The 26,830-nt window shown below is 47.2% G+C and overlaps 2 protein-coding genes across 3 annotated transcripts in view; one reads left to right on the top strand and one right to left on the bottom strand.

The window, feature by feature from the left end:
- Positions 1-21,833, top strand: part of rev3l (REV3 like, DNA directed polymerase zeta catalytic subunit) — a 59,823-nt gene extending 37,990 nt beyond the window's left edge. Inside the window, exons 9-32 of one of the 2 annotated variants that reach the window (XM_079291033.1) lie at positions 1,749-1,891; positions 2,710-2,838; positions 3,611-3,848; positions 4,560-4,702; positions 5,953-9,775; positions 10,270-11,171; positions 11,288-11,373; positions 11,510-11,635; positions 12,027-12,219; positions 12,482-12,596; positions 12,747-12,862; positions 12,998-13,116; positions 14,174-14,292; positions 14,447-14,588; positions 14,932-15,176; positions 15,907-16,015; positions 16,467-16,673; positions 16,810-16,919; positions 18,203-18,317; positions 18,514-18,651; positions 19,283-19,473; positions 20,010-20,256; positions 20,807-21,022; positions 21,674-21,833. In XM_079291033.1, the coding sequence (XP_079147159.1) occupies positions 1,749-1,891; positions 2,710-2,838; positions 3,611-3,848; positions 4,560-4,702; positions 5,953-9,775; positions 10,270-11,171; positions 11,288-11,373; positions 11,510-11,635; positions 12,027-12,219; positions 12,482-12,596; positions 12,747-12,862; positions 12,998-13,116; positions 14,174-14,292; positions 14,447-14,588; positions 14,932-15,176; positions 15,907-16,015; positions 16,467-16,673; positions 16,810-16,919; positions 18,203-18,317; positions 18,514-18,651; positions 19,283-19,473; positions 20,010-20,256; positions 20,807-21,022; positions 21,674-21,814 (8,113 nt within the window). In that variant the 3' untranslated portion in view covers positions 21,815-21,833. Of the gene's footprint in view, positions 1-1,748; positions 1,892-2,709; positions 2,839-3,610; positions 3,849-4,559; positions 4,703-5,952; positions 9,776-10,269; positions 11,172-11,287; positions 11,374-11,509; positions 11,636-12,026; positions 12,220-12,481; positions 12,597-12,746; positions 12,863-12,997; positions 13,117-14,173; positions 14,293-14,446; positions 14,589-14,931; positions 15,177-15,906; positions 16,016-16,466; positions 16,674-16,809; positions 16,920-18,202; positions 18,318-18,513; positions 18,652-19,282; positions 19,474-20,009; positions 20,257-20,806; positions 21,023-21,673 lie in introns of those variants that run through there. The other variant, XM_079291032.1, reaches the window with a different exon arrangement.
- Positions 21,834-23,573: 1,740 nt separating this feature from the next.
- The window catches only part of mfsd4b (major facilitator superfamily domain containing 4B), a 9,078-nt gene continuing 5,821 nt past the window's right edge, over positions 23,574-26,830 (bottom strand). The window contains exons 3-4 of the mRNA XM_079291034.1: positions 25,676-25,792; positions 23,574-24,915 (exon numbers count right to left, since the gene is read on the bottom strand). Of these exons, the coding sequence (XP_079147160.1) occupies positions 23,585-24,915; positions 25,676-25,792 (1,448 nt within the window). The 3' untranslated portion in view covers positions 23,574-23,584. The remainder of the gene's footprint in view (positions 24,916-25,675; positions 25,793-26,830) is intronic.

Here is a 26,830-nt window from a genome sequence, read left to right as displayed (position 1 = left end):
AACTCATGAAAACCATCTTGGTTAGTCTTTCCTCTGCTCCAACAACCACCAACTCTGGTTTGGTCAAAGTAAACCCAAAGTTCAGGAGTTTGATGTGGAAAGAAACGGCGCTTACATGCGCTCCTTAAAGCCACCAGACTCCATTGACAGAGGCAGTCATTTTTACCTGTAAAACACATTTGACTCAAATTCTGCAGAAACAAAATAAGACTCATCAAAATCCTCCTGGTTCGTACTGTTTCAGCAATCACCAGCTCTGGTTTGAGAGTTTGAAAGAGAGACGGAATAACGGATATTTTTGAAAAAGGAGGAACCACCGGAAGGTTTTTTTACTGTTTACCAACTGTTTCCCGGCACGTCCATGACACGGCACTACAGAGGCAATGGGAAAGGAGTCCACACCTTTTTTCTATATATATTGTTTTTAGAAGGTTTTCGCATGTTCAAAGAAAACCTGCGTATATGCACAGATTTTGATGGAAAACGGGTACAAGCTTGAATTCATCCTCGGAAAATTGACTATGCATGGCTGCAGCCGCTGAGTCGCTGGAGCAACAGGTAGTTGTTGGAATGCTGTTAATGCTGTGGGGCTTTTATTTTGAAATGGGGGTGTGTGTGGGGGGGGGGGGGTGGAGGAGGGGGGAAAGACCTCTAAATATCCCTAAGACCTGAATGACTGTATGAGAGACACACAGATAGATAGAGGGAGAGGAGTGTATGTGCGCGTGTGTCTGTGAGTCTGTGTGTTTATCAACATCACTAATTGGCTCAATCGCAAACACCTGTGTGCCTGAAGCCATTTGAAATATTCTCCATAGAGATCCCATTGAAAATAAAAAGCTTAATAATTCAAAACGTTTAACGGTTAGAAATATGAAAAGTCATAGCAGACCTCTGGTGAAAGAGCTGAACATTTTGATAGTTGAATGGTTTCTGGAGCTTAAAAAATGGAGAAGAAGAGGTGGGACGGAAGAAATAGAAGAAGTTGAATAAAGATTCGAAGAACACTAGTTGCTTAACAGCATTCCAACAATTAGTAGCTTCAGGGCAACACATATTAAGTTCCTCCTGCTTGTTGTAGGATTTAAACTTGTAACTTCACGGAAAAAACACACAAGGTTCCACACGAGGTTCAGATCAGCCCAGCAGCAGCACCTCAAATGGAACTCGTTTTTTCATTTTCTTTTTCTTTTTTATGACCGTTCCTGTGAGATTTGTTCCACTTGTGAGTGGCTGCCGCCCGGCTGGTCTGCATTTCAATATTTCAGAGTCACTAAGTGGTGAGTTGCTAGGCGATGCAGCATGGGTAAGGGAGCGTGATCGGCAGCTTGTAGCTGAGAGCGATCTGGGGGGATACAGAGCCCGAGCTGGCTGCCTGCCCGTTTTCCATTCATATTCCCTCTCTAATGCACACACACACACAGCACTTAGCAGACTAGAGACGCTCTCCACGCATGTGCAGCCATACACACACACTACCTCCGTGTACACATACACGCAGAGTAAACACAGCACTTCCCCTGATTAAGACCCACAGTAAAGAGATGCTAATAAAACATGACTGTATGGGGGCCAGATACCAGAAGGTCCTCTGCTTTGTGGTTCAGGTAGCGGCCAAGCTGACTGAACTGCCGATGCTCATGTGTTTGCAATGAATAGAAGAGAGTTCCATAATGTGGCATTTTAGCAGGAATTTTCATCATGCAGAAATGGCCTCAATTTTCCCGTCTCTCTCTCTCTCTGCTCAGGACACAAGGTTCGTCCGTTAGCGACGGGGAGGACCAGGAGGATCTTCTGGGTGAAATGACCCTCCATTCCGACCCGCTGACCCCCGAGGGACTGCCGTGCACCCCGGCTAATGCTGTGGAGGCGCACGGGCAATCGCAGCCAGGTGAGGAAAACCGGCCTACTACTGTTCAGGATGCATGGAAATAGACACCAAGTATCTGTAACGGAGAGTTGCCAAATTAAATCCCACACAAAGAGCAATATGGCAGAAATCACAGTCAGTAGTTTACCCCAGCACAATCACAAAGAGTGATTTTATATATTTTCTTATGACAAGTGTCTGAACCCCCACCTTCATTCTGGCCCGGAGCCTCCAGCTGTATCTCTTGGTGTTAAATGGACCTTGAGGTGTGACTGCTTTGTCAAAAACTAAAGGGGGAGGAGCCAAAGATGTAAGTCATTCTGTTAACAGCCTTTCATTCTCTTTATGAGACGGAGCAACCGTCCGAAGGTTTGCCTTTTCTCGCCCCTGAGCAAGAGACGTGTGCCTTGCCATCATTGATAGCTGAGCTCATCGTTGCATATGTTCATTCGTTATGTTTTGCGTTGCATCACAGCACATCTCTGGTGTTTTTTCAAAGGGGGGAGACTACTGAACTTGAGATGAACACAAGCAGACCAATCACAGGTCCCGCAGTCTCTTCATAGCGTCTCCGTAGCTGCCATAGCCCACTTTGGGATTTGCAGTAGCCTAATCTGCCTGCGCTCTCTCTGCCAAGGCTCCTGCAGGCGCACAGAAACACATCGACCTCATGCTGAACCACAGTGTTACTGCTGCGTGCGTGCGTGTGTGTGTGTGTGTGTGTGTTGCGGACTCTTCTTTTTTCTCGATGATCTCAATCAAGGTCTGCCTGAGTCATACAGTGTGATGTTTCAGTGATGCTAACAGTACTCTTGTTTCCCTGCCCCCCCCTGTCCCAGACTCTTTGAGGAGCAGTGGTAAAGTCCCAGAGGAGGCTGTCGTGGATGAGGAGGCCATCTTGAGTCTCCTGGAGAACAGTCAGACCTTCCTCCCGCTCTCCCAGACCTCCAACCACTCTCCTCTGTTAGGTACGTAGCCACTTAGATCCACGCAACTCTCCAGTTATTAGGTTTACATATCTCTTTAAAAACCTGCATTGACGTGAAGCCGTGTCTGTATCATGAAAAGACAAATTTTTTAATCTGTGTTTTGTAGTTGTGTTCCAAGACTCTAACGCACAGATGTCATACACATACTGCTAGAACCAACGCAACAGACTCTTCCCAGTGTATCTCTGATGTCCATTAAGAAATTAGAAATCGTATTCATCATTTTTAGACGTTTTCTTGAGGATACAAACAGAATCAACAAATGCAACATGACCTTTTATGGTGTAGATTCACCAAACTGTAAAGAAATTGCAGAAAGTGGTATCGAGGCGAAGCAGAGGCCCTCTCCGCACTCACTACTGCGTGAGCAACACGGCCGTTCAGAAGCAGTCTTGGGTCACACGATGCTAATTAAAAACAAAGGAGAATCTAAAATAGTACTTCTTCTGACATTTAAGAGAGTCCCACCAACGTGGAACACTAACTCTCTCCTATGTTTATTCACATACAGGTATTTGTGAGGTGTAGACAAATTGTGAATAAATACATCCATAATTGACAAATTGATAGACTTCCTAAATAGCTCAGCTTACCTCGGAAATTTTGATATGTGGCGTATAGACGCGATGACTTGTTGCGACTAATGCTGAAAGCCCGTAAATAACGGGCGTAAAAGACTCAGGTTCATTTATCGCTTTGATTTAATTGGTTTAATGTCTTTTTAAATGCTTTGCTTTTGTTGTCTGTGCAGACGGCAGCCAGGACCAAGCCATCATCGATCTGCTGGCAGGGCTGGAGCACGACGGTTTCTGCAGGACCCCCGTTAGGCACAATTCCCAGTCCCAGTCGCTTCCTGGTGCCGGGAGCTGCCGCTGCAACAGCGACGAGGAGGAGGAGGGACCGGAGCTGGACAAGGTGGAGGCCGAGCTCAGCGTGGTGATGTCACAGCGCTGGGACAACGAGCCTCCCGAGAACTCACCCTCACCAAGGCAAGTTTGTCTCTCTCGTATCGGAGTGAGAGGTTAGCAGAGATTTAGTTTCATGAAACCATCAGACAGTTAGTTGTTCATCTAATACACGGTTTCGCCATTTGTTCTGCCCTTGAAACAGCTCAGTTTAGTCACAAATGTTGGAATAATACAAACATTACAAGTGGAAAAGAAATGAGTGTATACAGTGGTCATAATGTGCAGATGAGAGACTAGAGATGGATATTTGTTGTACCAGCAGAAATGTGATTGCTGCTCTGAGTATTGTAAACTATCAAGACTGAGAGTTTGCACTGACTGACTTGTTTACTTATTCTTTGATCAGGAAGATTTTCATTTGAATGATAGTTTTGCAAATCCAATACTTTAGTCTGGCAGCTTGTGCTTACACATTGGAGAGATGTGATTTCTTTTGTTAAATGTTTGTTTTTTTACAACTTAACACAAAGCACAATGTCAAACAACAGCTGATCTGGCAGAAATTTTGCCCGATTCTTATAGTAAATAGACCGGGGCGATCAATTTTTGGGGTTGAAATTTGGATAAGTCTGTACAGCCTCTGCCCATCTTAATAAATAGTAATGTAAATAAATACAGCATCACGGTATTTGTCAGTGTGTGTTGTGCTTGAGTGCGAGCGGGAGCCAACAGACACGAAGCAGTGTGCTTGTGCTTTGTTTGACGAGTGCTCCTCTTATGCCCCGTGCACAGGCCCGGTGTGAAGGAGCCCGACGACGGCTTCAGCGACGAGCAGCAGGAGTCCTCCGACGAAGACATGGAGTGGAGCGGGAGCAGCTCTCTGTTCGCCAACCTGTCCATCCCCCAGCTCGACGGGGCCGCAGACGAGAGCGGCGGTGAGTCACCTCGTGCTGAGACGTGCTGAGACGGCACTTGAATGTCATTCTGCTGTTGACGCTTATCTTACATCCCCCCGCTGGTGTTCCATCAAGGATATCAGAATACGGATCTGACTGCAGCTGCACAATAACAGTCTCAGGTTGACGCTAGGTTTCGGCTGTACGACCTAATTTAGTCGCGAGGGAGCTGTGATTTTAATTCGGTGCAAGACTTTGGGATTGTAATTGATTCCCTGGAGTTATTGTCAATTAACTCTTGGCAGCATGAGTGCACCTGTGTATTTATGTGCATGTGCCATTTGCTCCAGTTATTTATTATGGCATCAGGCTTTTGTTTTAATTAGATGGTCTTTTTATAACACTGCCAGAGCTGCTGGTGTCAGAGCTGGAGCACATGGAACCAGTGTGCACCCTTTACACCGAGCACTTAAGATGATACAGGACACGTGTATGTAACAGCCTCGTTAAAGCGGTTCTGATTTAAAACGGTTTTCTGGGGCTGCATTCACAAAGGACGGTACCGTACCGCTACTAGTTCTCCTATAGGTGACCGTTTGTGTCAGTATAAACATTGTAAATATATTCAGTAAACAGGAGCTTGAGGAGAAAATCAGAAACACAAGGATGTGATGGATAAGATAGATTTAATAAACAACATCTTACATATTTCATACATGAAAGAAAAATATTGATTTGTCAGGTATATTGTATCTGGCATCAAATGCCGTCAGCATACGACATTTCTTTCCAGCCGACAAAACAAATCATCATACTTTGAGAGGTGGTAATTCTACAAAATAGCATACATTTTACTGGATAATCCAGTAATGGCCATAACATCATCTTCTTCATGCATTAATTGCAGTTGGAGATGATTTAATATGCACTTAATGAACTGTCAAACAACTGTCCATAGACTTGTGCCGGCCATCATCTCCAGTGTTAATGTTCCTTATTTAATGAGCGCTAATTTTAAAATTAGTTTCACAGCGTTGAGATGGATTACCTGCAACACATTACAGACTGTGAGGGGGTCTTTTCGTGACTCAGGACTCCTCTAGACCTCTACATTCTCTCATACTTAGGAGATACTTTTAGTGCTTAAAACAACAACTAAGCAGCCTTAAAGTTAGAACTAACACCTCTTTATTTTTATCTTAACTTAGCCAGGATGCTTTCTGAAAATCTAAATCCATTTTTTCCTGCTGATAACCTTTAATCAGGAGCCTCTTTTGTTGTATCCATAGATTCATCCCTAACGGACAGTGGCTCCAGGACCCAGACTTCTGTCATAGTCTCAGAGAAGATGCTCGGGAAAAGGAATCCCTTTTCCGGGGAGACGGTTAATTTGGAGCCACCTTCTTCAGCTAAGATCTTTCCAGAACACAGACCAGTTCATGTTCTGGACACGGAGCAACCACTTGACAAGCACTTTCAATCAAAAAGCAGCCAGGACAGCAGTACTGAATGTTCAACGGGGTTCAAGTTTAATAAAGAAATACCCTACATCCCGCCAGTCAAACACCCCATCCCTTGCAAGTTATCCAGTCACCCTGAGGTGTCCCCCATCTGCGTAGACAAACAAAACATACGACCCCTGTACACATATGACAAGAAAACCTCCATAGCGTTGGACCAGACAGACCTAGAAAGTTTCCCATTTGGTAACGGAAAGGTCACCAAAAACGGGAAGAAGTACGGCAGCATAAAGAATGTAGAAACGAACTGTCTGTCCATTCTTCAGAACCATAGGACCTTCTCTCTCTGTTACTCAGAGCTGAGGAACTGCTCAGCTAAGACAGAGCTGGACCTGAGCCAGAAGGACAGTAAAAGCCCCATCCTGAGGAACATCTCCTCAGCTCCTTCACCCATGGTGGATGATGGATTTCTTGATCCTCAGGAGGAAGAAATGGGCCAGGACAGTGAGGAGGGGGATGTTGGTGAACTCAAAATCAGGTACGAGGACTATCAGGAAAATAAGACTGAGAGGACTATTGTGGCCCAGCAGGAAGCACACTACAAGTTCTTCCCAAGTGTCATCCTCTCCAACTGCCTCAGTAGGAAGAAAGCTGGGAGCAAAAAGCCTGCAGATCCCTGCAGCAAGCTTGAACAGGCCCAGCCTCGCAGGTCTAGGCTAAACATGTATAAAAAAGGGTTGGGAATGTCAGGACAGAGGAATAAAATAAGCATATTTGAAAGCTCTACTTCTGACAGCCAGGATAGCACTGGCCTCACCTTTACCACGCCTGCTTGTCTAGTGACTGTAGACGCAGAGATGCCAGTTTTGGAGAATAACTCAATAAAAGAGGCTGAGCCAATTGAAGATGTGCCAATCATGGAGGAGGAGCCAATCACAAAGGAGGAGCCACAAAGTGAGGACAGCTCTGTAAGTGAACAGGCAGAAACACTTTCAGAGCCCCCTGACACCACCCTTTCCAGTTTTTCCTTAGAAGTTAAAGACTCAGCAGAGGATAGCTTAAGCCCAATACAGGATTTATCAGCTAAGGTCACCTGTACTAAACCCTCAGCGCTGCCTGGTAGTAAATACACCCTGAGGGCCAAACGGAAGATGATCTATGATGGCGAGGATGGAGAATACTCAGGTGCCACTCGTTCTAAGAGTCCAGCCTCCGTCAATGAACGGTTTAAGGACACCAATGTCCCCAGTGGGCAGGAAGTAAAACACCAGAAACGGAGCAAGAAGGAACCCCCTATTATCATCAAGTACATTATCATCAACCGGTTTAAAGGACAGAAAAACATGCTGGTGAAGATGTCCAAAGTGAATGCAGAGGAGCAGTTGGTGATGCTGACGTCAGACAAGCTAGACCAGTACAATAAACTAGCCCCTCTTAAAGTATTCTGGCCCAAGGTGGCAGAATCCGCTGCTGTCAAGTTTCCCATTCCTGAGTCAAAGGCAAAAAAACTGCCCAAACGAAAGGCAAAGGTCACCTCCACAAATAAAAAAACAGTCTGCAACTCCTCCAAACCTCCAGTCAGTGTCAGGGTCAAAAGGACTAAAAGCTTCAAGAGAGGTCAAATATTACCCTCTCTACCGCCCCCTAGGCCATGTTACTGTGAGCTAGCAGACGACCATGACCGTGATTATTCTGATGTCATGGTAGAGTTGGGCTACCTTTCTGATAGATCCCCAAGTCCTGCAAACTCAACACCCCCTCGTTGTTGGTCCCCAAGTGACCCTCTCATGGACACCAGGAGTTCAGAACAGCTGATAAACCCACTCAGTGACCCATGTCTTAGTTCTGCTTCTATCAAAGCACACACAGTGTGTTCAACCAAAGGAGCACAAAAAAAGTGTCAAACTGCCAAACCTAAGAGATCCTCACACACTAAAAGGAAAGTAAGCAAGTCTGTTACTAAGCCTCAGGTGGAAGAGGAACCCCAAAAAGAGAAGTCAAGACCAAGGAGAGGTGGTGCTCCAAAGCAGAGAAAGAAAGCTAAAGATACAGCAGAACGCATCTTCAACAGTTCTACAACCACCACAAGACCGAGAAAGTCTCGCAAAAAGAAGACTGAGGAACACAAAAGCCATGACTCAAGTCAAGACACCTCCCAGCTTCTTTTCCTGGAGGATGAGCTACTTCCTTCCGTGAGTTCCTCTCAAGACGTCCCTCCATTTCAGCAGCCAATGAGCATAGATGGCAACAGCCAGGGCAGTTCCCAGCCAGCATCTAATTCAGGCTCTAACTTAGTCGCCCAGTCGATAGAACCAAAGGTTGAGGACTGTGAGACTTCCATCATGGAGGTCAACCAAAGCTTGTCAGTACCGGTTCAGCTGAAGCAGCAAGGTTGCCAGACCACTATGGTAAAGTTAGAGGCTTCACAAGAGAAGTGCACAGCTCCTCCACCTCCTCTGGCTGGTAGACCCTTACTGGAAGACAGTAAAGACTCCAAAGCCTCCCCACACTCAGGCCCGAAGAACGGGCAGATCCCCACTCTCTCCGAGACCCCCTCTGGCTTGGCTGTCCTCAAGCAGCTTCTCCAGAAGAGGCAGCAGGGAAAGGCTCTTCCTCTACAAGTGGTTGGTGCAGACAGCCACTCAACTGCCATAGCTCAGGCCACAGCACTACTAGATCCCAAATCTAAACCAGTCAAATCCAGAAGAGCTCCCTCCACCACTCCACGGAAACCAAGGGCCCCGAAATCGACCACTCCCAAGGATAAAAAGCCCAGAATCAGGAAAGGCAAGGCAAGCAGCAGTCAGCCAAATCTATCGGTGAAGCAGGAGGGCAACATGTCCGATGACTGCCCCATCTTCCTCTCAGACCCAGGCCTGGACAGCTGCAACTACATAGAGGACAGCTTGTCACCAGAGCTCCCACACAACTATACCTTTGATATAAATGCCATTGATCAGACGGAGTTCTCCAGCCCGTACAGCGGCAGTCAGTTTGTCCTGACTGATAAGAATTTACCAGTTAAGTTCTTGAGTGATGTCAGCCAGGAAGCTGTATCTGCTCAGGCACTGGGCTTTGAGAAGAAACTTGATAGGCTATTTGATTCTGGGGAGGAGCTTCAGAGGGGCTCTGACTGGCACAAAGCAAGGCCCGTCAGCCCTGACCTCTTTAATAGACCCGAGAACGGGGAGTCTCTACCAAATCACCTCACATTCCTCGACTCCGAGAAAACCAAGAGCAGAGAGTGGGACTTCTCCTTAGGTAAAGCCCACACACTCAGCCCCTTTCAAGACTTTCACTGTGAGAGAAAAGAGCTGCTCTTTTCCGTCTTCGACTCTGTCCTACCTTTGCCTTTAAGCTCTGCGTCATTCGTCGACCACGAGGGCTCCCCGACGGGGGATCTTCTGGAGGGCATTGACGGACTAACGTCCACCACGCCCAGTAGCTCTCCCCGCTCCATCAGCTCACTATCCCAGGTGAGGGCAAGCCAGCTGCTGCGGGGAGCAGGGGGCGGAGCCCACGTCCTCAAGCCCCTCATGTCCCCTCCAAGTCGGGACGAGATCCTCGGCACTCTGCTGGACCTGGAGATATCGGAGGCCACATTCCAGGAGCCCTTCTGCAGCAACCCCTCTGATGCGCCAGGGAAACCAATGTAAGGCTTTATGCACCATCAGCACAAAGTAATTATTATTCAGGGCATCTTCCATGCATGTGTGGACTAAATGTACACGTAAGAAAAATGATACACCAGCATGACTGATGTTATCGCCCCATTTTTAGTCACTCAGATATATTGTATCATACATTTCAGCAGGTAAGTAAGTTGTTACTTAAGTGTACCCTGTGAGTTTCTGACCACTAGTAGTGTTATGGACAATCAGGTTTCTACATCTGGTCAGTCTTATATAACTACATTTAGGGGAATCTTGTGAAAAACATTAGTACGTCCAAATGGAAACCAATACATCTAGTTTTTTTTCTCACACTCAAATATCATACTCTAAAAAATCCAGTATTAGTCGGGCTCCATTCAATACTATCTGCAGGTCTTTATTTAATACATCACTCATGTCTTTGCAAAGTTTTCCACTTCTGAAGTTGTAAAATTGCAGTGATTGATGAAAGATTCCTCTGTTGTCTCTCCAGGGAAGTTGGCGGCCGTAAGTTAACGGTGCATACACGGCTGACTAAGGAGCTGGCAGAGTTCAGTGGAGACCTGTCTTTGGAGGGCCTCCATTTCTGGAAGACGGCCTTCTCAGCCATGACACACCCTGCCATCACTATTACCTCATCTTCCCAAGCCCGGGGAGCTCAGGCCTCAGAGGCCAGCAAAGACCATGCCGAGCTTGACCCGTCCTCCGCCAGTGACAAGAAGGTCGTCCTGCTGCCCTGCAAAAACCCGCCAAGCAGGGAGCGTGTGCAGCTGTGGCTGGAAGCCAGGAAACAGTACGAGAGTTTGCAAAAAGGGCTGCTGAAGAAGGGGAGGGTTGGGCTGGATGTGGAGGGGAACCCGGAAAGGACTGAGCAGCCAGCTGTTTCCAGCTGTCCAGCAGCGAAGGTTGAGCTGTGCGAGAGACTCTCCGGTATCAGGACGCAAAGGAGGAAGAAAAGCAACCTGTCCTTAATCATAACTCCCATGGAGAACACAGGCTCTCATTGTAAATCCACAGCGGTCAGTCCGGTTTCAGATGAAGGCGGTGTGGATATTGAGCGGGAGGGCAGAGAGAACGATGATCGCGACGATAAAACCACCTCTCCAGAGTCCCCAGAGCTGCCTCCCTGGCAGCTGTCCTGTCAGCCCAGCCCCTTAGGGCCGGACCGGCTCAGCGGAAACAGGCAAAGTGAAAACTCTCCAGAACTACTGTCACCTGGGCTCTCTAACTCCCTGGAGAGAATGGGGGAGAATCCCAGCCCTTCGCTCCGCCATCTCAGTAACAGGGAAGAGGGGAGGACGAGTCCCCACCTCCTTCACAGCACCCCCTTTTTAAGGAGGAGGCGGAGAAGCAAGGAAGACCTGGAGCCCGTGTGCAGCTCGCCCATATCTGAAGGTAAGAAGACATTCTGCCTGTAATCTGTGAGCCAGGAATTTATCATCGCTGACTTATTCATTGATTACAGGGATTGTTTCTTCATGTTGTCTTCCTGTTTCTTCCTCCTGCTGCAGAGGATCCCATTTCTCAGAGACTCCAGCAAAGGAGGAGAAGCCAAGTGGACCCGCTGAGACGAGTGTTGCTGACCACACAGATGAAGGTCAGACCAAGTGTTTTAATACCAGTGTAGAACTGTGCATGGAGAGTCCTATCTACCTGATATCATGCCTCCAGCTTGTTGAAGTTAGCCATAATGTTTCTTTTGCTGTTTCCTTTGTACTCTTTGTCTTCCACAGAACCAGTTTGCTGCTTTGAATGTGCCAAAGAATGATAACTCTGAGATTGAAGGCCCCAGCATAGCCAACTCTTACGGTTTTAAAATCAGCATGCAAAACCTGCAGGATGCCAAAGCTCTGCACGAGGTGAGCCGCTCCATCCAGCCTTTTCCCAGACTGTCCGGGTTCTGTTTGGCGCTTTTAGGGTGGAAGAGTCCACTATTTAAGGTCGGAGTTAGATAGATATTTAATAAATGTGCTTATTGAATCAGAGTATTTTTGAGGACTATGCAATCTAATTAGGTTCTTACAGTTTTAAGTGGCAGCCAAGATTTCTTCATTTCCATTCTGTTGTGCAGATAACATTCACATTTATAAATAAGCAATATCAAAATTACATATTATATTTTATTAAAAAGCATTTTATATGTCGCCACAACAAGCGCTCTAAAGATTTGTTTGTACATCGAGCTAAAAGAAAAGCTGGCACATCTGGGACCTCAACACAGTCTAATGTGCCCCCCCCCCCCCCCCCCAGGTCCAGCACCTAACACTGATATGCATGGAGCTCCATGCAAGAACCCGACGTGACCTCGAGCCTGACCCCGAGTTCGACCCCATATGTGCCTTATTCTACTGCCTCAGTTGTGACGCTCCCCTGCCCGATGTCGACAGCACCCAGCTGACGGGCGCCATTGTGGTGGACAAAGACCGTCAAAGCAGTGACCAAGGTTACGACTGAGGTTTAATCATATGTAGCATTACTTTAGTCCAAGTAGGACGTATTGTTTTGCACGTGTTGCTCCTAGTCAGTGCCAACGTACAGTTGAACAGGGTTGTAAGAAAATATTTTGTGATAATGTATAGATCATTTTTTTTGTATATGGAGGTGTTCTTTATACAATGACCGTTTTCCTTAAATTAGATTTAACTATTGTATGGTACATAGTGCAGTACACAGCTTCACTGAAAATTGTGTTTGCACACCCTCAGCAGGTCACAGAGGAACAGCGCCCCTGCTGGTCAGGTCGGGCGTCTCTGGGCTGCAGGTGACATACGCCACCGACGAGAAGGTGCTGTTTCAGGAGCTGATCACCATCATGAGGAGGTGTGTACGCGCGTGGTTTTTACGCTGCTCCTTCACATACTGCTCATAAGCATTGTTTGGGATATGAAATACGAAGCTAAGCAGCCACTGCACGTGTTCGTTAGTCGGGAAAACGAAGCCGTGGCTCTGACATGGCTGTTGTTCTGTCAGGTTTGACCCAGACATCCTGGTGGGCTACGAGGTGCAGATGCGCTCCTGGGGCTACCTCCTCCAGCGGGCCGCAGCGCTCGGCGTGGACCTGTGTCGGCAACTGTCACGAGTGCCAGGTAGGGCCGACTGCCACCACAGCTGCTCCTCTAACAGTGAACAGGAAGCATTTATGTGTGTGTGTGTGTGGTAGCTGAATAGAGAGCCTCCTCCTCTGTAATCGGCTGTGTGTCTGGCTCTGTGCGTGTCCTCAGGTGACTCCAAAGAGAACCGCTTCGCCGCAGACAGAGACGAGTACGGAGCCGACACCATGAGCGAGATCCACATCATCGGACGCATCACCCTCAACCTGTGGAGGACGATGAAGACTGAGGCAGGTGTCCCGGCATGACCTCCACCCAGCTCCCGCACACACACACACACACACACACACACACACTGTTGTTCTCAAAAGTTTTATCTTGTGACCTACTTTCTCTCGTTCCTCCAGGCAGGATTCTCACCACGGGTGTTCTGGTTCCACTTGATTTTTTGTTTTGATATATCGGGGGTTATATAATCCTTTTATTGAAACTACAAAATCAAATCTTGCCTCATCCTCCACCCGTCCAATGAGTGTCTTTGATTGCTGTGTTTGTTTTGCTTCCCTTGCCTGCGTGGTGCCAGTCCTTTCTTCAGCTTTAGGCTGAGCGCTGTTGCTGTTTGATCACTCACTCGGAACACACGGGGAAGGCCCTCTTATGGCCAGCGGTTACATTAACTATGTCACAGCTCAACGCAAATACAGTGTGAGAAATGCAACAGTGAGCAAAAGAGTTTGAATCATTTGGAGGAATTTCCATCTACTTTCATAGACATTTTATGAGTCTTGAGGGGCATTTTCTCTAATTCATTTTGGGCCCCGCGGGGAGTCATGAGATTTGTGGAACATCATAAAACCGTGGGTTTGGGACCCCTCAAAGAGTCATACAAATAAAAGAATAATTTCTGTTACACAGAACTATATGTATTATTACGTTTTTTTTCTTGTGAAATACTGGATAGCTTGACCTCACCGGTCCAAACACCGTTCTATGAGGAACAGAAACCGCTCTGTGGTCAAATGTCTACACAAAGGCCATAACCTGTGATTAGTGGTCACAGAAAGAAAGCGTAGGAACCGCTGCCATCAAAAGGACTCCGCTGTACAAATCAGACAAGGGAAGTCTGGGCGTGTTACAAGCTGTACACGTTGTCGGTGTTCACTGAATATCTTCTGATTGTATGACATGTTTTTTGAGTGTATTCGCCCCGACAGGACTTTTGAATTTGATACACAGCATCAACAAAGGAGTCGAGGTCTGACCGACTTGATGAACAGTCGTGGACGATCTACCTTTAAAGGAAATGGTCGAAGATGTGTTTTATTTGTTTTCATTTTCTGCCCCCAGGCGACGCTGAACAACTACACGTTTGAGAACGTGGCCTTCCATGTCCTCCACCAGCGCTTCCCCCTCTACAGCCCCCGCACACTGTCCGACTGGTTCGACCACAACACCCACCGCTACAGGTGTGTGCCCGCACCAAACACACCCCATCAGAACTGAAAGAGTAGAGCAATGATCATGAAAATAAAGATTTAACACCAAAACACTTTGCCTCTCAACAAATACTACGCATCCATTAAGCAGTTCAAATGAATACTGTGTGTGCGTGTGTGTTAGGTGGAAGATGGTGGACCACTACGTGAGCCGCGTGCGAGGCTCAATGCAGCTTCTTCAGCAGCGCGACATCATCGGCAGAACCAGCGAGCTGGCCAGATTGTTTGGGATTCAGTTCTTTCACGTTCTGACCCGAGGATCACAGGTTGGTCCACAGCTTCCTGCTCTGTAGCCGATGCACCGTCTCGCCCCGTAGATGAGCGTCTGTCCCCCTAGTCTGTGCGCGGTGTGTCCTGAACCATTGGAACTTGTCGGTGGCTTTTTCGGCCGATTGAGTGCGTTGAATTGGCGGTCAGAGAAACCACTCTGATTGGCTGTTCAGCCTAAAGAGAATCGCTGCACGAAAAGAAAGCCAGCAAACGAGTAAAGTCAGAATGTACATGTAAACGAGGCATCAAAATGTATGTGATCTAAAAGGGTTTAAAACACATTTTACATTGATCTCTACTTATAAGATATTTAACGTTCTTCCTTTCGTGTCCCTCCAGTACCGCGTTGAGTCCATGATGCTCCGCCTGGCCAAGCCGCTGAACTACATCCCCGTGACGCCCAGCATCCAGCAGCGAGCCCAGCAGAGGGCGCCGCAGTGCATTCCTCTGGTGATGGAGCCCGAGTCGCGCTTCTACAGCAACTCTGTGATCGTGTTGGACTTCCAGTCGCTCTATCCCTCCATCGTCATCGCGTACAACTACTGCTACTCCACCTGCCTGGGCCACGTGGACAGCCTGGGAACGTAAGCACGCGCGGCGGGGCCCGACACAAACACCACTCGCTTAAGTGGCGCGTCTGCCAGGAAAGTGTCCTTTTCCGGCGCTGCCTTCCTTCCTCCTCGTTATTTTTAATGGAACCGACACGCTGAGAGCTCCGCGTGGCGTTCACAGCTAAGAGCAGAGAGCGCTGCTAGTTGGGATATATTTCAGGCTTACTGTAGTTGCATAGCAACAGCAGGAGCCATGAACACTTTTCCTCCCAACATGCATCTGTCTGCCACTCCGAGGTGGCTGGCTTCATGCTCTTCACTCCCAGCAGAGTAGAAAAGTGGCAAATTAGCTCCAGGAGCTCCGGCTGCAGTGCTGCATTCATTTAGTATTCGTCTGCAAGCGTTTTAAACACGACGGTTATTTTACATTTAACAATTAAAACTGTCATCGGCTTGTTGCTGTAACAGCCGCACCACTCGATATTTGAGTTCATTTAAAAGTCTTATTTGTAGACGCATCCTCGTCATGTAATTTGACATCTTAAGACGTCGTTGAACAGCTGAGCCGAAGCTGCTTCGGGCCTTTAAGTCGGCCACAGTGAGGCTGCTTCAGACGTTCCTCTTAGTCATACTCGGGTGATTGAGCGATGGCTAAGATGCTGCAGTGCTGCCAGCAGCGCAGTGTGACAACTACAAGTAGCGATAACGGATGAGAACTGCCTCTCTCTCTCTGACATTAACACACCCGCGTCTTCTGTTTCAGGCCCGATGAGTTTAAGTTCGGCTGCTCCTCCCTGCGGGTTCCTCCCGAGCTCCTCTACCAGCTCCGCAACGACATCACCGTGTCACCCAACGGCATCGCCTTCGTCAAGGTATGAATCATTAGTCCGAGTCTTCCAGCGGTGCAGCTTTATTAAGGTTCATTAGCTGCTGCGGAGGCCAAGTACGTCTATAGAAAGCCCACTTCATGCGCTACGTCCTCCCATTCATTCTTTTCACTCATTCACTCATCGCTCCACACTCCCTGGCCCCGGTCCCAGTCTCGTTACGTAACACACACACAGCCACAGCGCAGTGAACACCGGTCATGTGTAATGAGGTTATTAAAAGGCACAGAAGGAACTCAAATATGGATCTGATTTCATTCCTTTTATCGATGGATTCTTTTGGAGAAAAGCTGCCTGATGCTGCTGAAGCTGGATGTTTGTAGTTTAGTTTCTGGACCAGTCTCTCGATGTGCCCTTCATCTAAACAATGTATTATATATCATTATATATGTGGACCACTGCGCCCTGTGTTCACCCCTTTGTTGTGTGTGTCCAGTCGTCGGTGCGTAAAGGCGTCCTGCCCAGCATGCTGGAGGAGATCCTGAACACCAGGATCATGGTGAAGCAGTCGATGAAAGCCTACAAGCAGGACAAGACCCTGACGAAGCTGCTGGACGCCCGGCAGCTCGGACTCAAGCTCATCGCCAACGTCACCTTCGGCTACACCGCCGCCAACTACTCTGGACGCATGCCCAACGTGGAGGTGAGCTCATCGCAGGTCACTTCCTGTTGTCTGCACTGAGGACGACACGGTCAAAGCCTTCTGTGGTTGTTGTGGAGGAGTGGAATGGATATAACGCCGCACATGTTCTTAGTATTTATAATATGTCCCGTTCCAGGTTGGAGACAGTATCGTCCACAAAGCCAGAGAGACCCTGGAGAGAGCCATCAAGCTGGTCAACGACACGAAGAAATGGGGAGCGCGCGTCGTGTACGGAGACACCGACAGGTAAACCTTTCTTTAGAGTCACTGCTCATGCCATCAAAGCAGCAGGAACACAAGTAGCGCACGCTCACAGTGACTGATGCGAGCTCACGTGAGCCCAGAGCCACGACTGACACACTTTAGTAACGTTTGCCATCTCTCACCCCGCGTTAACGCTGCTGATGTGTCACTACTTTGTGATGATGTGATAGCACCTTTACCACGGAGCGCCAACAATCACATTACACCTTTTATTGTTTTGACAAGTAGCTCCAAGGCACGAGTTAATTGTCGGTATCCAAAAGGTTTTCGCAGCAATGATTTAGAGACGTTCAGTTCTTCTGGTGTTTCACGCAGAAGCTCTTTGTCTCTTCTGCTCTTTGTTGGTTTGACTGAATTTCTGAAGTAGAGAAACCAGAGAGGAGACCTGGGCCTGTTTATCAATCCGTACTCTGATTCATTTGCCAAAAATGAAACAAAACGCACAATAAATAATAATTTTATTTTGGGGAAATGATGTAGTTGAAAACTGGTGTCATGGCAGCGCTCATCCAGACTAAAATACCTCAACAACTATTGGATGGACTCCCATTTAATGCGGATCAGACGGGATCAGTTGTAATAACTTTGAGGATCCTCTCACTTTTCCTCCAGCGCCGTCACCATCGGGTCAACTGTCGTTCCCATCAGCCTCAGCTGTGCTCTGTGTTTACTCACAATCAGCAGGTTGTAGCATGTGAACAGGCTAAACTAAGGTGGTGGACATGGGAAACATTATTCAGTTCAATTCATTTATTAATCCAGGAAGGCAATTTGATTAATATTAGTTTGTTAGCATTGTCATTGTTAGCATGCTGACACTGAGCCCAGTAGTAGTAGTAGTACAACCTCTTCCAGTGTTGACTCATAGCCTTGGGAGCCTGAAATGAATCACTTATTGCCACTTATTGATTGTCATCGTGTGGTTGCATACGCAAAAATATAGCATATGCTGTTATGAGATTGCAGCTTTTTCAGAACGTCAGCATCATATCTATGCACACTAATCCCGGGTGGCTCTGTTATGTCTGTTATTTGCTTGTACACATACAGTAAAGCCCATACTGCTCTGAGGTACGAGGGTTTAGTTGAACTCGTAGTCCAATTCCAGAAGAGGGATTCTGAGAAGCTTGATAAACACACAGACCCTGAAGAAGAAGTTGATGACGTTTCGAGCGACAGTGACAGGGAGCGACTGTAGTGATGGCGGCGCTGCGTAGGTGGAGCGCAGTGTTGATGCCCGGCTTGTGTCTCTGTGTGTCTGGCAGCATGTTTGTTTTGCTGAAGGGAGCCACCAAAGAGCAGGCCTTCAAGATCGGCAACGAGATCGCCGAGGCCGTGACCGCAACCAACCCCAAGCCGGTCAAGCTCAAGTTTGAGAAGGTAGCGCTTTGCCAACACACACACACACACACACACACACACACACACACACACACACACACACACACACACACACACACAGAGAACAGCCTCACTGTAATGTTTGTGCATTTTCATTTGTCAGTCTGTGCCAATTCTCTCTCAATCGGCACAGACAGACACATTTTAGATTTTGTGTGTGTGTGTGTGTGTCCAGGTGTACCTGCCCTGCGTGTTGCAGACAAAGAAGCGCTATGTGGGCTACATGTACGAGAGCCTGGACCAGAAGGAGCCCGTGTTCGACGCCAAAGGGATCGAGACGGTGCGCCGTGACGGCTGCCCCGCTGTTTCCAAGGTAACAGGCAAACGATCGCCCCCTCCTCCGCTCCGCACCAACCACAGACAGTTTCTACTTCCACCTTCACGCGTGTCAATCAGGCAAAAAAGGGCCCCGGCTCAGGAGCATGGCTGGATAAATGTCACAAGATCGAAACAGAAGATCATTATATTATATATATATATATATATATATATATATATATATATATATATATATATATATATATATGTATAAATATATATATATATATATATATGTATAAATATATATATATATATATATATGTATAAATATATATATATATATATGTATATATATATATATGTATAAATATATATATATATGTATAAATATGTATATATATATATATATATATGTATATATATATATATGTATATATATATATGTATATATATATATATGTATATATATATATATGTATATATATATATATGTATATATATATATATGTATATATATATATATGTATGTATAAATATATATATATATATATATATATACACATACACATACATACACACACACACACACGAATATTCCGTATGAATCCAGCTTCATACAACCACTTTTTTATTTTGTTCATTCATCTCATGTTTCCGCTCCTCTCACCCATCATGTCCTCCAGATTCTGGAGCGTTCCATCAAGCTGCTGTTTGAGACTCGGGACATCAGCCAGGTGAAGCAATTCGTGCAGCATCAGTGCATGAAGGTTCTGGACGGCCGGGCCAGCATGCAGGACCTGACCTTCGCCAAGGAGTACCGGGGCAGCGGCTCGTACCGGCCCGGAGCCTGCGTGCCCGCCCTGGAGCTCACCAGGTGTGTGTGTGTGTGTGTGTGTGTGTGTGTGTGTGTGTGTGTGTGTGTGTGTGTGTGTGTGTGTGTGTGTGTGTGTGTGTGTGTGTGTGTGTGTGTGTGTGTGTGTGTGTGTGTGTGTGTGTGTGTGTGTGTGTGTGTGTGTGTGTGTGTGTGTGCTGCAGAGATCAGAAAAAGCTTGTTGTCAACTACAGTTACAGTAGTCTGTGTGTGAATCCAATTACTGCTTCCCCACAGTGCTCATTGTCTGGCTGCACTAGCCGGCATGTACAGTACCTGAGTCTGTTGCTAGGCAACGCATCTCTTAATGGGTGGGGAGAAGAAAAAAAATCTGATTTCAGAGGCTCGGATAAGAGGAGAATATTGAGCCTCATTCATGAGCAGCAGAATAGTTTATCTGGTGTGTTTTATCCGCTAGGTTGATTCCTGATGTTGATCATGAATTGAATCTATCACATTGTTTGATAGATTATTTAGGATATTTAACAAACGCACAGTTGTGATGCACGTTGTCAAGTTGTGTTGCGTTTCCGTCTCAGGCGCATGATGGCGTACGACCGTCGGCTGGAGCCCCGCGTGGGCGAGCGGGTTCCCTACGTGATCGTGTACGGGATGCCCGGCGTGCCCCTCATCCAGCTGGTGCGTCGGCCCATGGAGGTCCTGCAGGACCCCGGCCTCCGCCTCAACGCCACGTACTACATCACCAAGCAGATCCTGGCGCCGCTGGGCCGCATGTTCCAGCTGATCGGGGTGGACGTGTTCGGCTGGTACCAGGAGCTCCCCAGGGTGAGACGGAGAACAATTCGTATTTTCAGGAAATTGAGCGTTTTTTTCTAGAAGTGATGCAAATGATTAACTTACTAAACAACGCCACAGGAAAATATAGTGTCAAAGAAGAAAGCCGGAGTAAAGACACACATAAACCAGAATGTGTTTGGGGAATGGGTTTTATGTTCAGTGACCCACAAGGTCTTTTCATTCAGTCAGTTTGGTGGAGAGAGAACAAAGGATGAGGAGAAAATCTCATTTGTGCTTCCTGCTGAGGATCGAGTGAGACTCATCGAATCTGCCTGGTCTTTGTGTAGACACTGAAGTCTGGTTCCACTCTGACGGAGCACACACGCCCTCTGCTGGTGGAGCTGAGAGCAGACCTCATCGAAACAATGGCAGACCTCACATTGTGTGTGACCATCCGTCAACAGTTTTACAATCTGATCCAGTCAGAAAGCTGTGGTTCTTCCTCTAGCAAATTCTGGCCATGTTGTTGGACGATAAAATGCACTCAGACTCCGTCACATTAAGACCCCCCCCCCCCCCCCCCCTCCTCCGCACACAGATCCAGAAGGCGTCCTGCTCCTGGGCCGTGGGTGGAGAGGAGGTCGGGAGGAAGGGAACCATCTCCCAGTACTTCACCACGCTGCACTGCCCCGTGTGTGACGAGCTGACCCAGCTGGGCGTGTGCTCGCGGTGCCGCTCTGAGCCCCAGAGAGTCGCGGTTACGCTCTACCAGGACATGAGGCGGTGGGAGAGTCAGCAAGACCAGCTGCTGAAGGTGAGAGACCTTCTGGGGGCGAGGAGGACGAGGAACCCGGGGAATAATAGATTATGGGTTCCAGCTCTCAACTTTAATTTTATAAAACGGCACCTTTTTAAAATGTTTTAAATGACAGCCGGCTGCAGGTTGACTTCGTGCCCTTCCTTCTCTTTTGGATGAAATACTAAAAGATTAGTTTTTTTGCTACCTGGACGCGGAAATTAACCTGGAGCTACTCACGCTGCAGTTGGTTTAGCGACCTGCTTTCACTTCGACAGTCTGTTCTGTTTTAAAGGATATCGCACATTAACACACATTACTCTTTCTCTGTCGAGCGTCGCAGCATTTAAAATGATATTCGCAGTTATCCTCCAAACAGCCCTGGCTACGCAGACACAGAAGAGCGTGAGTGCCGGCCCAGTTTAACCCCCGTTCACGCCGGCCTTTGACCCCGTCTCCCTGGGTCACAGTGATAGCGATGAAGCACCATGCCAACTGTGATCTGGCTCCCAGCTGGAATGATAATCAAATATCTTTCAGATCTTGCAGACTCAGCTTTTCGTCCGTGTAAAATAATAAAAATGGAAATTGTAGACTCGCCTCAAGAGTGCAATATTTCTGTGTTCACCCAGCTCACGTGTGTGTGTGTGTGTGTGTGTCCGTGTCCAGATCTGTAAGAACTGTAGCGGCTGTGCAGAGCGACAGCTTCCCTGTGTGTCTCTGGACTGTCCCGTCCTCGACAAGCTGTCCCGGGTCAACAGACAGCTCTCCAAGGCCCCCTACCTCCGACAGCTGCTGGAGCAGTTCTGATTGGCTCCTGAACCCCCCCCCCTCCATCTGATATGGTGCTAAAATCTGTGTCTCCCCCCCCCCCCCCCTTCATTCTGTCTTGTAACTGTTATTCTGTCTGGTTTGACCCCCCCCTCTGTGTTTGATTGTCCACTCAGTTGTAATAGTTTAAATGGTGCTTCGATTGAACCCTGTCAGGGTTTTCATTCAGTATTGTAACTGTTATTCTGTCTGGTTTGACCCCTCTCACCCCTCCCTCCCCCTTCACCCCTCCCTCTCCCCCCTCCCTCTCCTCCCTCCTCCCCCCTCCCTCTCCTCCCTCCTCCCCCCTCCCTCTCCTCCCTCCTCCCCCCTCCCTCTCCTCCCTCCTCACCCCTCCCTCTCCTCCCTCCTCACCCCTCCCCCTCTCCTCCCTCCTCCCTCTCCTCCCTCCTCCCTCCTCCCCCTCTCACAGGGCTTGTGTGTCTTCATGCTTGTTTGCTGCCATCTCCATTAGCTGCTATGAGCTGGAGGATGAGTTGAGTCCTGTATGAGCTGTAGCAGTTTGAACTTATTTTTTTATTTTTTTAAAGGAGCTCCTTACAACTCTAAAGACAAAACTACATTCACACCACTAACTGACTTTTCTTCATTTTTATAGACTGCAGTCTTTTTTTGTAAATACTTCCTGTATAGCACCATCTTTAATCTCACTGTGCATTAGCATTAACAAAAAAGATACTAAAGCTCCGGCCATGAATGCAATCAGATCTGTTTTTATGCGTTCTGTTTGAGGATGTCATTTTCCATGTTTCTTTTCATCTTGATTGTACTGATACCCTTTTGGCAGATTTGACACTTCACTCTATCTTCTGAGTGTGGGAACTGGAAACGATTTCAGTCTTTCCAAAAAAAATCTGGGACTGTTGCAATACTGTGTTTTGATAATTTATGTCATGAAGAGTCTATCGTTTCCCTGTGCATATATGGATTTGTGTACAATTCCAATTTTCTGAGCAAAAGAAGAAGAAATCTGTCATCAAATCACGTCAAGATCCAATCCTCAATGCTCCATACAGCCGTACACAGGATCTGTGTATTTGTATAAATGTAAAAAAAATGAAGGTGTTTTTGTTTGTTTTTAATGAACATTGCTGTGGGTGGAGGTTTGAGATTGATATAATAAAAAGTAAATGTATTAAGATGCATTCGGTCAATGATTCAATTTAAAAATAACTTCTATTGAATCACAGATGACACATCGCACAACATGACAAACAAAACTCTTCTTTACAAAAGTGCAACCAAAACTAATTAAAATCTTACAACTATCATCACGCTCATGTCCTGCTCACTGCAAAATGAGTTTACATTTTGGGAACGTGTTTTTGGCAGCAGGGTGGAAGATGAAGAGTGCGACGGTCCCTGGTTCAGCTCATCTGCTCATGTGTCCTCCAGCAAGGCACTGAAGTCTACCAGCCCTGTTCACTAGCTTACTGACTTCACTGTGGAGGGAAGCGAGCAAACACAGGATCCTTGTGAGGAATCAATGACGTATTTTATTTCCAACAATCCGTAGCATAGAAGTGCAGTTTAAAGCCTGAGCCTTCATCAGGACTGATTCAAACGATGCTGATGACCCAAACTTTCACGGATGCTGCACAGGTTTCGGTCAGTGGTCCATTCAGGACACAATAAATCAACTGTTCATAGATGTTGGAATTCTCAGGTTCTGGACAACGGATGGGCGCAAACATGGACTCTTGTTTTTAGTGAGAGATGAACAGCATGTAGGAGCCATAGGAGGAGGTGTCAGTCTCTCTTCTCTCGGTCCAGAGAGAGCTGTAGTTTACGTCTGGGGGAGTCTCTAACCGGGGAGATGGTGGCAGAGTAAGAGGCTCCACCTGCGGGCTCCGTCACCTGGGTGTTGGAGGCAGCAGGGCTCCCTGTGAGACCAGAGCCAGGAGGAGGAGAGGAAGCCTTGCTGGGTGAACTGATGAGACTTGCTGTGTCATCCATTTCAATGACCTCAAAGTCTGCGTCGTTCCACTGATCGGCCTCGTTGTCCTGGTCCTGCTCCTCCTTCTCTTGCGCCTCCTCTTCCTCTTCTTCCTCCTCGTTGGCTCCCGAGTCCAGCAGCGCCTGCCGGTATTCGCTGTCGTCTGCGTCGGGCCGGCCCCTGACGCGGGGCTTCCTGCTCTGGCCGCCGGGGGCCGAGGCCAGCTTGTACATGACCGGGAAGAGGATGGAGGTGAAGGTGGCGGTGATGAGCGACAGGTACATGAGCAGGGGCTGGTCGTGGAACTTCCCCAGCAGGAAGCCCACAAGAACGGGAAGCACCATCTCACCCAGCGCCGCCCCCACCACGAAGGTGGCCGCCGTGCGGCCCGTCACCGTGGTGTACTGCTCCACCCAGGAGATGCCGCTGGGGAAGATTGTGGCCATGGAGGCGCCGTACAGCCCGGTGCAAACCCACAGGGCCACCTTCTCCTTGCTGAAGAGGCAGAGAAGCAGAGAGGACACAGTGGAGCCCACCAGGCTGAGCAGGATCATGGTGGCCGGGTGTATGCAGGCCGCAAAGAAGATGGCCAACCCCCTGCAGGCGGCGAACGCCGCCCAGAACAATGAGTTCAGCCCGGCTGCCTGGGACTGAGGCATGTGGGCGTAGTCCTTGGCGAAGGTGAAGATGAACGAGCTGTACGCCACCTCGGCACCTACGTAGAAGAAGAAGAAGCAGCAGAGCAGGGCGATAAGGGCAACGTGATGTTTGGCCACCAGGGGCTTTCCTGACGAGGCCTTGGCTTTGTCGCGTGACGCGCCGCAGCGACAGTAGAGGATGAAGAAGAGGAAGGAGATGAGAAAGATGTAGGAGCCAATCACAACGTAGGCCCACATGGACTTGAGGCTGCTGTGGACGTAGCGGGTGATCGCGTGAGCGGCGGGGACTGTGGTGATTTGCTCTGTGGTGACGGGAGGCGTAGAGTTGGTCGGTGCGATTCCTGTGCTGCCGTCGCCGTCGGGCCCAAACAGCAGCTTGGCTATGATCGGAGACACGAAGGCCCCGGCTGCGAAGCTGAAGTGCAGAGCCTGCATGTGAGGACCCGCCTGGTCGCCCCATGTGTTCAGTATGAGGACATTACCACCTGACGGAGAGGGGAGAAAAACATTGCCACTTGAATGAACCTTCATTAACAATATGGCGGTGGCACCGTTGGAGCCTCTGCATAATGTCCTGCAGTGACGTAACATCTCATAATCCTGTCATGCTTTCCTTCTTTTTGAAAGGTTGACTTTTCATGGACGCACGCTGTGCAAAAACACTGATGTTGCTCCAGAAAATCCTTTTTTTTTCCAGGTCATGAATGTTTTCACTAAAGTATGTAAATACAGAGCTCAGCGGGTGTCAGAGATTAGGTTTTTAACAATGTGTGTGTGTATGAATGAGTAACAACTCATCTGGAAAGAGAACACAATGGGTTGTGTGTTACAGAAACACGAGTTACAGCCCTTTATCAGTCAAATACAGCCTGAAAGAGAGACGGCTAGCTGGTAGTGGGTTGTTTGGGGCTTACTTTAGGCTGGCATCAATTACAGCGAGCACTAACTGCCCCCGCAGGTGCATTAAACAGCTACAGAGATCTGTTTCTCTCAGGAGTCGGTGGAGACCAAAAACAGAGCTGAAGGTAGCTGGAGGTAGTCATCTTCATAGTTATCATCAGAAAGTAGATAAGGCTCAAACATCAAAACACATAGCATCTGGATGACCAGTGTGTGTGTGTGGGGGGGATCTTAGCCTCCATATATAATTATTCATTGAATGTTCTAATAACTACTAGCTAAAAGGTTTCCCTCCAGGAAAGCAAGACTCGTACCATTTGCTGGTGTATTTCAGTGTCGTCTTACCTGTATCCAGAATACCCATCGACATCCCAATGCTGGACATGAGCCCAGTGAGGAGCAGAGCTTGCTTACAGAAGGGGATCGCACACATTCCAACCGATGTGACCAGCATAGAGAAACCTGGAAGGCAAGATAACAAGAGTAGAATATGTGTTAGTCTGACTAAAATGTGAGGTAAGACCCTTTCCATATATCTGAAGATTTAATAGCCGAGTGCAAAACAGGCCATTCAAATGTCATAAAAATATTAATGTATAGTATGTGATTAAAATGTAATTTTAATATGTCATGTTATAGTATTCCATAAAAAGTCATAATGAAGCTTAAGCGGAAGTTCAGTCAGGAAGACTCTTTACACTCCTTTTCATTCATAATCTCTCTCTCTCGCTGATTACTTCATCAGCTGATTCTGGGCGTCACTTTAAGTTAACTAACCAGATGTTGCACAGTTTCCTTAAATCCAATCACATCGTTGCTGTCAAACTTTAAAAAGTGTTCTCTCCATTACCGTCAGCATCACAGTCAAGCTCCTCCTCCTCACCAGTGTCTGAACTTATCTGCCCTCAGCATCACTACCCCTCTATTATCCTACTTCAGGATGGAGTCCAATTGCCAAAGACAGCACTATTCATATTGCATGCATGTGTAATAAATATTGTTCAATTCTAATGAAGTTTCTCCTGATTGAAATGTAGTCTGTCATAAAATGCCATACTACGTTATTCCATATTAAGTGACTAAAATGGCATAGTCGTCACAGTATAGTTGACTTAAAAAGTCTTAATGCAGTAATAAAATATAAGTCATAGTTTAGCATACCATAAAAAGTCATATAGTATATCATAAAAGAGTCACAGCATATTTTAAAAACTGTTAAAATGTCATTTAAGATTATGTCATGAAAAATCCTAAAAAAGTCATATATAGTATGTCGGAAAAAAAACAGTAAACTATGTCGGAAAATAAGTCAGTCTGTATATTATAGTACATTATAGTATGTCGGAAAAAACTATTTAAAAAAACCTCTTCAAGAAGGCCTACCCTGAGCCTTCCACTCAGCACTTATTGTATTCATACCAGTTTGTTGCACTTATTGTATTAGTTTGTTTCTGCACTGTACTTTTGGTCCGGTTTATGCTCTTAGATGCTTGTGTAAAC

Source organism: Melanostigma gelatinosum (assembly GCF_949748355.1).
Source record: "Melanostigma gelatinosum genome assembly, chromosome: 19".
Taxonomy (NCBI): Eukaryota; Metazoa; Chordata; class Actinopteri; order Perciformes; family Zoarcidae; genus Melanostigma; species Melanostigma gelatinosum.
This window is presented reverse-complemented; position numbering and strand designations above follow the sequence as displayed.